At 37.0% G+C, this 13,328-nt stretch overlaps 1 protein-coding gene across 2 annotated transcripts in view; it reads right to left on the bottom strand.

Annotated features, from left to right (window-relative positions):
* The window catches only part of uvrag (UV radiation resistance associated gene), a 147,982-nt gene that overhangs the window by 128,776 nt on the left and 5,878 nt on the right, over nucleotides 1-13,328 (bottom strand). For both annotated transcript variants that reach the window (XM_017431110.3, XM_037978903.1), the window contains exons 3-6: nucleotides 12,277-12,311; nucleotides 9,762-9,923; nucleotides 6,512-6,586; nucleotides 6,299-6,384 (exon numbers count right to left, since the gene is read on the bottom strand). In XM_017431110.3, the coding sequence (XP_017286599.1) occupies nucleotides 6,299-6,384; nucleotides 6,512-6,586; nucleotides 9,762-9,923; nucleotides 12,277-12,311 (358 nt within the window). The remainder of the gene's footprint in view (nucleotides 1-6,298; nucleotides 6,385-6,511; nucleotides 6,587-9,761; nucleotides 9,924-12,276; nucleotides 12,312-13,328) is intronic.

Raw genomic sequence — 13,328 nt, 5'->3', positions numbered from 1 at the left:
GTGGCTTTTAGCTCTTCTGAATTGTTGGGTCTGGTGTATTGCATCTTCTTCTTCACAATACCCCATAGATTTTCTATGGGGTTAAGGTCAGGAGAGTTTTCTGGACAATTAAGAACAGGGATACCATGGTCCTTCAACCAGGTACTGGTAGCTTTGGCACTGTGTGCCAAAGCTGTGTGTTCATTCCCACCGGTTTGTTTTTGGGTTTTTTTTTCAGAAAGTTATTTTATGAACCTGAAAGACAGTTTAAAAAAGGAACACCCCTTGTTCTCTTGTTCTTCTTCTCGACCATCCAAATCATTGAATTTAGGTGTTCCAATCACTGCCATGGTCACAGGTGTACAAAATCAAGCATCTAGGCATGCAGACTGCTTCTACAAACATTTGTGAAAGAATGGGTTGCTCTCAGGAGCTCAGTGAATGCCAGCATGGTACGGTACGGTACGGTGATAGGATGTTACCTCTGCAAGAAGTCCAGTCATAAAATTTCCTTGCTTCTAAATATTCCACAGTCAGTTGTTAGTGGGAATATAAAGTGGAAGTGATGGGGAACAAAAGCAACTCTGCCGCTAAGTGGTAGGCCATGTAAAATCACAGAGTGAGTTCAGGAGAGTCCTGACCTCAACCTGACAGAACACCTTTGGGATGAATTAGAGCAGAGACTGAGAGCCAGGCCTTCTCATCCAACATCAGTGTCTGGAAGAATGGTCAAAAATTCCCATAAACACACTTCTAAACCTTGTGGAAAGCCTTCCCAGTAGAGTTGAAGCTGTTATAGCTGCAAAGGGTGAGCCAACATCAAATTAAACCCTATGGATTAAGAATGGGATGTCCCTCAAGTTATGCGTGTGAAGGGAGGCGAGCAAATACTTCTGGCAATATAGTGTATCAACTGCTGATGACCATTAGATAGAACATCACTTCAAAGCTGACGGGACTACTCCTTAAAAGCAGAATTTTAACTTCCTACAGCCAACAAAAAGGCATCAAGGTCGTCTCGAAGAAAGCATTTTCCCTTCAACGCTTTAGGAGCCATAAGACCTCCCATTGAGCTTTACCAATGCTGCACACTGCTACTGTTGACACAAACTGTATGTACATGCATACTTCAGATAGGAGCAAACACAAGCAAATCAGGAAAGACGGACTACATATGGCTCTGATCACAGCAGAAGAAAGGTTTGCCCCTTAGGGTCCAGCAGTTTGAAGTGCTGAATTGAACCGTATAAGTTGTGCCCAAGAATAATGTCACTGAGTCCAGTGTTTGAAAATACTGCACGCATGATGGCTTTGTAGTCATTAAAATGAAAGAAAGAGCATAAAACCTAATGTTTAAGGAGCTGTGAGGATCACTTAAGTATTTCCACTCAAACAGTACTTCAATCTGTCATTTCTGCAAACATTTTACCATGAAAGATGACCTTCAATATTTTTAAATTAAAATAGTAACTGTGTCTGCCCCCCTGTCTGCCTCTCCTTTTTATTAATATTCAACAGGTCAAGTATGCAGCTAGATAATGTGGGCTAATAATACCAAACGTATCAGCTAATCCTTTCACTCTCACATCAAGCTCAGAGGGGAGAAAAAAAAAAAAAAACAGCTTTGCCGAGCAGCTGGATCATCTTTGTCATAGTCTCCTTTGGCTCTTTATTCTACCCACACATGGGCCCATCCCTGTGTGGGATGTGGCCTCAGTCTCTCTGAAAGAGACAAAAGCTTTGGTGATTGATGATATGTACTCTTACTCTTCATCTCTCTAAGACATGTAGTGTTTGTAGGTCCAAATCACAAAATCACTCACACAAGCGAACGGTGTCATCAAGTGGGTTTCACACTGAATCTGATGACAAATTACAGACAAGAATCAATATTGGTGTTTTCTTAGTAAAGAAGATCTTGTGCTTTTACATTAAAGATGTTTTGAAGACTGAAGCTGTGACGGTCACCCGCATACAATCATCACTGTTCTCTGAGAATAAGAGAGGCACTTACGATACGCTACAATTTTTTTTTTAACTTTTTATTTACCTAGGAAATCTCTTTAGATTAACATCTATTTTAAAATGGGAGATCTGATGGAGAAGGCACACTATTACAAAATTACAAGCTAAAGAAGACAATCGACATAACACAAGTGCAGCCTAAGAGTAGCAGTTGCACCTTTCTGACACAACAATAGAGTGTCTTCAGTCGGAGGCTTCTTCAGATCCGCTGTAAGACAGACCACTACAAGAGATCCCTCCTGCCCACAGCCATCAGCATCTATAACGACTAACAACACCAGGATGATAAGTTAAAACAACATGTAAATTCCCTTTGGGATTAATAAAGTATTTTTGAACTGAATGCAAAATACTTTTTAGGAGCTTTGAACTCTTCCAAAGAGAAAAGCATTAAGCTTTTGTTTGGTCTGAAAATTACACAAGGACAATATGGCCCGGGCAATAATAATACGTCTTGATACAAATATAATTGCCTTTATGGTACTATGAGCCAACTTAAAACCTAAATAAGGCTATTTAATTTTAGGTTTACATATAATCCTAAATTATGCTCAATAAATGGTTCAATGAAAGGTGTCATTTTAAAAGAACAAAGTTCTGTAAGGAATGTTTGCAAAAGCAAACAGTACGCTAAAAGAATATCTTCACTTTGAAGACTAAAGCACACCAGACATCAGTTGGACTGTATATCTTAGAGGGTGGGGTCAAAGCTAATTCAAACGGCAGTGTTCAATATCTAATTAATGATTCTACAATGCATCACCAAAAAACATGCATATATTAGCACATTAGGCCAAATAAGAACTGTGACAGAGATGACGAGCTGCAGGCAGAGCGCTGTAAGATAAGAGAGGGGATCAATGTGAGCGTGCTCAGTTCCACAGAGTCCCACGGGGTGTGGAGAAAGTAAAGAGGATGTGAAGGAAAGCTGCAATAATAGAAAACGTAAGAGCAGAGGTCATAAAACTCCAACTGCACTTTTTCCTCTACAAGCCGCTATGGAGGTAGTGGTCTCCTCTCAAATAAACATAAACCATGACCACTTCAAGACAGGGGAGCGCTAATAAAGGCTCTGCAGGCTTTGGCGTTATTCCTTTTCCTTGATTCTGCAAAGTCCCGTGACGCATATCTCACCCCCGAAAGAGGGGAAAATGTTTGTGGAAGTTTTCACTGTGCTCCTAATGACAGGACGCAAATTGTATTTTAGAAGTGTTTAAATAAAACCTTCCAGATACATACCATTACTGGGACCAAACTGGGTGTGATTATGTTGTTATGTGATCAGGACTCAGTAAACACAGGGTTTCCCTTGGGGGAAGCCTTGAGGATCCTAAAAGTAGTGTTTATTTTCTGCAACATTTAAATTTAGATGCAGAACAACAAACCTGTGTATGTCAACAGTATTCCCTTATGTCTTGTGTTCTTAATTATAGTACCAGAAACAACCCTTCTGGCAGGCAGTTTTTTTCTGTCACCTTCTTCTGTTATTTTTCCACAGTTAAAGTATGTGAACACTGGTATTTTAAGAAGATAAAAATGTTTGATATTTGACTGAAACACACTGCAGACAGCAGGTATTAGGACCTCTTATTTAGTCAGGGGTAGGCAACCCTGATCCTCGAGGGCCACTATCCTGCATGTTTTCCTTGTTTCCCTGCTCCAGCACACCTGATCTGAATCAATGGGTGATTAACAGGCTTCTGCAGACATGAAGAGGTAATTTAACCACTGAATCAGGTGTGTTGGAGCAGGGAAACGAGTAAAACATGCAGAAGAGTGGCCCTCGAGGACCAGGGTTGCCTAGCCCTGAGTTACAGGATGAACAAGTCTTCCTGAAAACATCTCCATATTACCTTTCATATGGCACCATCTGCTGGAGGTCAAATGTAAAAGACAGACATGCAAAACGAGTCTTGACTGTGGGAATGTGAAAATTATTTTTTACTAATTCTTTCTAAAATTTGTATAAAATTTCAATGCATCTTATGAGGATGTGTTGCAAAATATATTTTTTAAATTAAATACTCCTCTGTTTTGCTTCAACTTAAAAAAGTTACACCTTTAAAAAAAATGCCTGGGAAAAATATTGTTTGATCAGTCTTCTAAATTTTCATCAACCTAACATGCAAATCTGACTTGTTTTTCTTCTTTTTTTGTAGTTTCTAAATGATTATAGCTACATTACTAAAGCTACTGATAACATTAAACTGTGTTATCACACAACAAACATTGATCTGCAACCCTGGTGGTATATGAAAGTGAACATCACGGTGACGCTTCACTCTTTTTTTTTTTTTTTTTTATACACAGTCGATGTGAAAAACCCTGCTAGTTTGGGCAACTTTTAGAAATGTTGATGTTTAGTTTGAAAAAAATGCAACAGGCAACCTCATTTGGAAACAACAATGTTTTCAAAACTTTGTTTCCCTTCATCTATACTTATCTCGAAAATATTTAAATTAAATTCAATAGTTTTATGTATTTCTTACGGCTTTGAAGGAACCCTGTAAATATATGCATTTTGGATGAAAGTAAAAGAAAGAGGAACATAAAGGATGGCTTCACTTGACTCAATTTAGAGTCAGGTTTTGAGGAAACTCTGGAAGGTCACTGTGAGGCTGCTACATTGTGAAAATCAAGACTGAAAATATTTTTTAAAAGACTTTACCCGGGATGTACAACATGGAAATGAATATTTATAATCAGAAGCACAATAGAGGTGGCTAAGCAATTTTCCTGTCCAGTTTTCTGCAATACTTGAATAAAACCTCTGAGACAGAATCATACCAATACAAGAAAAAAAAAAAAAGACTAAATATTTCTCTAGTCATTTGTTTGCCACTTGATTAATCCAACTTGCAGCCATTCAGAGTTGCTGAGGGGAAATCAAAGTGCAGTTTTGCACACATAACACAGAATTACTTTATAACAAGCCATCAAACTAAGTCAATCTAAAAAAAAAATAAAGAAACTTATTCTGAGAACTTTGAGAATCAGAGATAAAGACTGTCTATTAATAAAAGTTTTATAAAACTTAAAGTAAATAAAGACATCTACTATTATAAAAAGTAAGTCACAAATAAATATCCAACAAGCTGGCCTAATTATTAAGTTTACGTCAACAAATTTTTAGGATGCAAGTATATACTTCATTATTTCAAAGAGGGATACTTATTAATTATCCACAAATATAGAAAGAACTGATATAGGTCTGAATAGATAAGTGTTTAAATTTTAATCAAAGAATGTATAAACAAGAAAAATGTTTATTTCCCCTCTATATAAGAGTTTGGTCTTTACCTTTGTCCAGATGTGTAAAAAAAGCTAATAAATGTCAACAATTTCTTACAGAGCTTTAATTTCAGAATGTAACAAATTATTATTCTACCCGTTGTATTTTTGTATGCAACACTTAATGAGTTCCATTCTATTTATTTTATTTCAACAAATTTTACTTTTGTGAAAAAAAAAGAGGCTGAAATGACTTTTTTGCTTGTAAAGGTTGCAGACCTCTGAACTATATAAAAACAATGTTGCATACCAAATCATGCAGCCATTGTTCTGTATAGAGGACTTCTAGCTAATAGCTAATGTGCAGCCCTCAATAGGCTTTTAAAAAACAAAACTTCAAAACCCATTGTTACAAAAAGCTAATCTTCTAAAGCAAAAAAACAACAACAAAGTAATAAAAATAGACAAGTATTATGGAAAATAAGATTAAACACTAGGTCTTTAGTTGTACCAGAGTAGAGCATGTGTGTTCACAGGTTGATGTTCGGTCATTCTGCCCTCCAAGTGCGACAGCCTTCCAACACAGACAAAACTGAGGGTGGCCTTGTTTTTTGTCCTGTTAGGTTTTGTTTAAAAAGGCACTCCCTTACAATCTTGGGTTGGACAGATTCTGCTGCTTGGAATTTGCTCATCCCTGGGTTTGCTGTTTGATATTTCTTTTCCATTAAATTGATTTTTTTTTTTAATTAACAAGCTAGATTTTTCTTGTCCCCCTTAATATTTCTGATTCAAAAGTACCCACTTGCACATGCTGTCTAATTATTACAAGTAAGAAGGATAACACACAGAGGACAAAAGTATTTCCCACTATGTGCCGTCTAAACTGGGGAAGTGTTCACAGATTCGTCTTTGATTATTTGTTTTACCTCTGAATTTAAAAACCTAATTAATCACCTTTTTGTTAATGTCAGAAAAAAATGATAATATCAAACACTCTATAAAATGTTTGAATCTGTTTTAACTATATTAAAGACACGGTTCAGTAAAATGGCATGATTCTTACCTGAGCAAAGAGAAAACACTGTAGGAGTTCCTGACTGAACTCTGGTCGACCTGAAGCTTAGTAAAACTCTTCCGCTCTGACTGAACCTGAAACAGCCACACGTTGTTGTTTTAACGCAGAAGCCAAGGCATGTTTGAATAAAGCTTATGTCATTAAGGACTGTGTGCTTCATTATTGTGCAAAAAGCTTTAGAGAAATCAGAAAAGGTTCTACCTTATGATCGAAATCAGCTGCATAGTAGCCATCATTCAGTCCAAATATGATCTCATTTGGACTTCTGGATCGAATCTGTGGACAAAGACAAGGGGAGAAGGCTGAATGTACAGCTAGAACAAAGTCTAGACAACATCTGGATGTGCAGGAGAGCGAGTTATCTTTTGATGAGATTTCGCTGCGGTCTCATTGTGAAGGAATGGCTCCAGCACAGAAACAACATTAAATCAGTGTTGTAATGCTCAGATCCATTCAGTTTGTAAAACTCAGAATCAAAAGAGTTAAACTACCTTGCAAACATCTGTTCTTTTTCAAACAGAAAACCAACTTTTTTATGCTGAATACATCCAAGAGACTATTAAATTAAGGCTCAACTTGAGATGGGAAGAAAAGACAAAAAAAAAAAAAACACAACACTAGTGAAAGAGACAATTGCTTTAAATGTTTGGGGGAATGTACAAAGAGGGGAAAAAAATCATAATTTTCACTTTTTGGTTTTATATTTACTTTTTTTTTTTAATATTTTTTGTGTTTAAACTACACTGAAAGTTATATTACTGTGCTGTTGTTTGCTTGTATGTTTTTTTTATCTAAATGAAAAACTTAAATAAATTTTAGTGTCTTAAATAATAAAATTAAACATTATGCTATAAACAAGATAGGACCAATCTGCCATGCATTGAACTTTCCTCACATCATCATTGTCAAGTGTAGAAAGAGGATTTACTGCTGTGTAAAATACGAAAGGAGCACAGAACAGATTTAATGATCTGTAGGACACACATGGGCATCGTATGGCTCGTGGGCCACATCTGGTCCGTTAGTTGTCTCTATCTGTCTCACAAAAGGTTAAAAAAATAATAAAAATAATAATATTCATTTTGCAGCCAAATCCAAATTTTCTGTTTTTATTTTGAAACCAGCTTTTGGAGTGCTTTTATTTTGAAGGCGAGTGTGTGCTTACGTCAGCAGCATCAGGTGTGCGCGCTAGCAGCAGACTCTGTCTACTGGCAAGCGAGTTTGTGAGCGAGTTATCATGTCAGCAGAAGAAAGAAAACAAAACAAAGACTAATACAGAAATTAGAGTTTCTATTAAGTTATGAACTTTAAGTGTTTATTTACTGAAGTCAGTCACTGAAGTTCCCGCTGCACTGTGAAGTGGTTCCATGTCCCAAAACAAAAATCAAAACAAAAAAAAAAAAAAAAAAAAAAAAAAACACACCACCAACCAATCAGAATTTTATGTCTATGGCCTCTAGGCAGAATTTCTTGTATACGGAGTAATCAGTGAATGTATCACAATCCCCAGATTCCCCATTTACAGTGCAAGTCCAGGTAGACAGCTTGATCAACCAATCGGTACTGGAGTTATGGCCAGAGGGTGTTTTCTTTTGACCTGCTTGGTATTGTTGGAGGCCCGGTGGCTAAAGCTGGCCTGCTGCCTCTAACTATACTGGAAATGGTAACAGGCAGATTATAGATATCTAGATATCAGAGATAGAGAGATTCATAAAATAGATAATTAGCAACTTTTTCAGGACAGCCACTCAATAACAAGATGGCCTTTGTTAAAAAAAAAAAAAAACAGCCAATCAACCAAATATTTGGAGCTATTTCAACCCTTGATTTACTAGTCGTTTGGCTAGCAGCTGGGAATGGAAAAGGATAAGAGAATGTTGGCTGAAAAAACACAAACACAGATTATGTTATGTTTTTGGTAGTGTTTGTTTGTCTTTCTGTCTGTGCACAAGAGTACTCAAAAAGTTATGAACGGATTTCCATGAAATTTTCAGTAAATGTCAAACATGGTAAAAGGAAGAAGGGATTCGATTTTGGTGATGATCCAGATTCAGGAACTTTTGAAAGAACTGACATAATGAAGATCCCTAAAGCAAGTAGTAATCTAAGTGGACAGTGACCCTATGGCCTTGGTGGAGGTGTGCGCTCTGAGTTCTTCTACTTTGGAATATTATTTACTTGTTTTCAGTGGCAAGGTGTGCCCATTACAGCTGGGCCTTTCTCTATCCTAATGAACCCCATACATACATGTATATAACAAATTGTATAAAACTAAACATTTCTTTATATTTAAAAAGTACATTTGAAAAATTAGAACTACTGCATATACGATCATGAGGGAAAACAAGAAAGTACATTCTCTTTCAATTCTAGAGTTTTAAAAATAAAAAAGTAAAGAACTAAGATCTTTACCAGGTTCTAAAATTATTTTTTATTATTATTATTTAACCTCAGGTGTACAACAACAGAAAAGATTCCACATGTCGATATTCCAAGTGTTGTAGGTGAAAACCTCTTCTCTCTACAAAGAACATGACTTGGGTTTGTAAAGTTACATCTTAAATGAAGACTACTGGAACAATGTCCTTTGGACAGACGAAACAGATGTTTACCCATAATGCACAGCGCCATAATGCAGCATATCAGCACAAACACTTCATACCAACTGTCAGCACGGTGGTGGACGGCTGATGATTTGGGCTTGTTTTGCAGCCATAGTACCTGGGCTCCTTGCAGTCACTGAGCAGACCATTAAGCAAAGAGTGGACCAAAATTCTTCTGCAACAGTGTCAAAGACTGAGGTGAACTGGCTTTTCCATACACAGCTTTTCCATTTTGGCTTACTTTTTATTTAACACAGTAAATGATGATATGGTGGAATCTCTTGTGTGTTTTTGTACACTTGAGGTTAGATTTAGAATAAAGACCAGATCATTTTCAATAAAACCCTAGAACTGAAAGTGAATGGACTTTCTTTTACACCATTATTGAATTTCTAAGAGATCATTAAAGGTGGTTTTCCCAGAACATATGTTTAATTCAGTAGTGAGCTTTCGATTTAAAATAAAGCTTTGCTGACAGCAACCCATCATGGATTTGTTTCACAATATCAACAGGCATGTAGACAGCAGCTCAACAGAAACAAATACTCATCAGTGTGACACTGACTCACAGTAAACAGTTTGTAAGATCTGCAGCTACATTTGCACATTGTTTCACCTACTAATATTCTTAACACTTCTGCAAGATATCCTGAGGGAATGCTACATTTCAGGACTGCAGTTTGTGTGACAACATTAAACATTTTACCTGTGACCACGTCAAGGTGCCTTACTTTGTATACATGTCAGCATCATACACATTTTGAAAGGCAAATCACTGCATAAACAACAGGTTTGGCAGCCTTACTATCATGCTACTGATACATTTCTAATTTTCTTGAGTTGCTAACCTGCTGTCCTGTGTATCTGAGGCCGTCCAAATTGACCTTCCATTCAATCAGGAGCTGGTACTGTTCCTTCTGTCCGCCCCAGATCCTCACCACAAAACAAGACACTGAAGTGTCCAGAAGGTCTGGGAGCATGCCAAAATCCAGGCTCCTCCAAGTTGGGTTCTGCACAGACAAACAAACACATATGTGAGGACTGGCCCTAACTGAGAGGAAGAGTAGCAAAGCAGGAATGAATTAACCCTGAATTAATGGGAGCTGATCAGATTACCGGAACAACTGGTTGCTGTTGTTGTTGTTTTCTTGTCATAATCTAGTATTTAAAAAGTGAAGTGAAGTGAAAATTATTTATATAGCACTTTTCCGCAACAAGGCGACCCAAAGAGGTAAAAACATCAATCATGTATAATCTAAATGAAATATAAGATAATGTTAATAAAATCATGAAACTAAACGTATCTAAACATGAGCTAAGACAGTCAAAATAGTAGCTAAAATAATCTAAATGAAATCATGACAAAGTTAAAGCTGAATTGAACAACAATTAGGAATCTAACAATATCTAAAATATGAGCTAAGATAATCTAAACTAAATGTACAGGAAGGCTAAATAAGCTAACACAAACTGAAACATGATAATGCTAAACTAAAGGTACAACATGGCTAACTAATAGTACCAAAGGCCCACTAAACAGCCTACATAAAAAATGCTAGGATAAACATGATAATGCTAAACTAAAGGTACAAGAGACAAACTAATAGTACCAAAAAGGCCCGCTAACAGCCAACATGAAAAATGCTAAGATAACTAAACAAAAACATGATAATGCTAAGCTAAAGGTACCAAGAGACTAACTAACTAACAGCAGTAAGGCCCGCTGAACAGCCAACATAAGAATTACTAAAATAATTAGACTAAGGTAGTGAAGGAGTGGGATGACAGAGATGAGGCAAAGACAGTGGAAAGTGTGCGTGTGTGCATGTGCATGTGTGTGTGTGTGTGTGTGTGTGTGTGTGTGTGTGTAGAGGCGGTGGGTTCTGGGGTCAAATAAGGTCAAAAATTTATTTAAACTAAATACCTTACAAATAAATACAGTGCCTTGCAAAAGTATTTATGACCCTTGAACTTTTCCACATTTTGTAATGTTACAAACATTACAAAATGCAATAATTCCTTCCTCTTTTCCATTTTCCTGGAAAGGAGTAAGGCAAATGATACTGTACATGCACACCACAGTTTTCAAATTTTTAGTTGTAAGACATTACAGTATCATTTTCCTTTCAATTCACAAATATGCATTACTTTGTGTTGGTCTATCACATAAAGTCCCAGTGAAATACTTTGAAGTTTGTGGTTTTAACTGTATATAAATGGATGGGTGATGGGTACAAGCAACACACACACACATATATATATGAACGTATGGAGAAGACATTATTAAAAATTTAAAGCCCAAAAATGTGAGTTGCCTCTGTTAAGATCATAAAGTGATCCCTGTACAACTCAAAGTAATTCAGTCATTCTTTTTTACATTAGACCTAAACTTTGATCTGTTCATGCTGAGGCCCTGAACTTTTAGAATGCCAGCATGACTGCTGATTAAACAACACAGCACTGGAATCTATCATATCATTCAATTACACATGACTTTCTTCCATCAGACAGAAACATTCCCAGCGCTCAGGGCCATTTCCAAGGACAGGCGAAAAAAGGAATGTCAAAAGCAGAGGCACAAAACCCTGCAGATTGGTGGGAAGGAGCAGAGAAGAAATCTAGAGAGTCAATGGCCGACACAAATGGGCATACCAGAGTGAAAACAGGAAGACTAGCAGGAAACAGTTTCCTAAATGAACAATGACAGGAGAGAGGCAGAGTGCTAAAAAGCAAATGTCAGCAAGGACGACAAATTCAACAAGAGGAAGTTAGACAGAGAAAAGACAAAAGCCGTTACTCCTTCAGTGCACTCTATAATCTATCTGTTCAAGGAGGAGGGAATAATGAAGAGTGCTGAGACACCAGCTGAGGTCAGCTCATGATTGGCAGCAAGCCCAACAGTAATGACAGGCTACCCTTGGCTGCTCCAACGCTTCGTGCATCTGCTATGTCAATAAATGGGAGCTCAGCCAAAGATGATGTGGTGATCTTCATATCCACAGGCCACAAAAAATGTTGTGTAACAAAAGCACAAATGTTGAATATCAGAAGGAATTCTTGTCAAGGTCAGCCTTTTGTTATCTTGACACAATATTTTAACAAACATCACTGTAACTAAAATGTTTGGAAACCTGTTCTATTAGCTTAAGTAAGACTGAACATCACACTCTTAGTGATGTTCAAACAGACAGCAAGTGGAGACTTCAGGCTTTAATCAATATAGGACACGTGTAATATTTTCTTCCTGTCCCCCACAAAATTACCAAAAAAAATAAATAAATAAATTTCTGTAGGTAATTACATCTTAAACCTATCAAACAAGGCAAAAGGGAAAAGCCTGAAAGTTTGTGTAAGAATACTCACCAGTGAGTCTCGAATGACTTCACTCTTGTAAAAATCTAAAAAAAACAAAAGGAGAAAAAAAAATTGGTGCATAAAACAAAGTCAGAAACATGCAACTACTGTCACCAGGAGAAGATGACAAATAAAAAAAAGATGTTATTATCTGAGATATGTTATAGTCTTATCAATTTCAATTTTACTTCCTAATTTGCAGTTAAAACCAGATGTTTACATTTACTGTATAAAAAGACACATTCCCATTTTTTTCCCCTCAGTGTATTACATTAAAACAGACTAAACCTTTCCTATTTTAGGTCAGTTAGGATTCCATTTCTATTTGCTAAATGCATTTAACCAATTTGGGAAAGCCCAGGTGATGATGTCATGGTTTCAGATGCTACACCTAAGGATAAACACCATGGGAATGTTCTGCTATTATACCATTTGGGAAGGAGACGGGTTCTGTCTTCTTGACATGAGTGTGTTTAATGAGAAATGTGTGCATCAACCCCAAAAACAACAGCTGAAGACCTTGTGAAGATGCTGCTGGAGCTGGTCAGAGTCATTATCCACAGAAAAATGAGTTCTGTTTCACTATGGGCTGAAAGGCCACTCAGTGAGGAAGAAGTCAGGACTCCCAAAGCAACATAAAACAAAGACAGATTACAGTTTGTAAATTAACACAGGGACAAAGAACTTCACTTTTGAAGCTTTGACCATCATTATATTTGAAGGAAAAAAGGGTGAAGAGGGAAAGCCTGACAACACCATCTCGACTGAGGTACGGGGTTAGTAGAATCATGTTGTGGGGTGTTTTACTGTGGTGGGACTGGTGTACGAATAGACGGCATCATGAGGAAAGAACATTATGTGGAAATACTGAGGCAACATCTCAAGACATTGGCAAGGAAGTTACAGCATGGGCACAAATGGGTCCTTCGAATGGACAATGATCCTAAACATACTGCTAAACTAGTTATAAAGACAACAGAGTCAATGGTTTGGAGCGATTCATGTTTAAATTGCATACTCAAAGTTATCTAAAATCTTCTTTATGAAACCAGGACTGAGTG

Source organism: Kryptolebias marmoratus, linkage group LG13, assembly GCF_001649575.2.
Source record: "Kryptolebias marmoratus isolate JLee-2015 linkage group LG13, ASM164957v2, whole genome shotgun sequence".
Lineage (NCBI taxonomy): Eukaryota > Metazoa > Chordata > Actinopteri > Cyprinodontiformes > Rivulidae > Kryptolebias > Kryptolebias marmoratus.
Note: the sequence above shows the minus strand (reverse complement) of the source record. Positions and strands in the feature narration are given on the sequence as shown.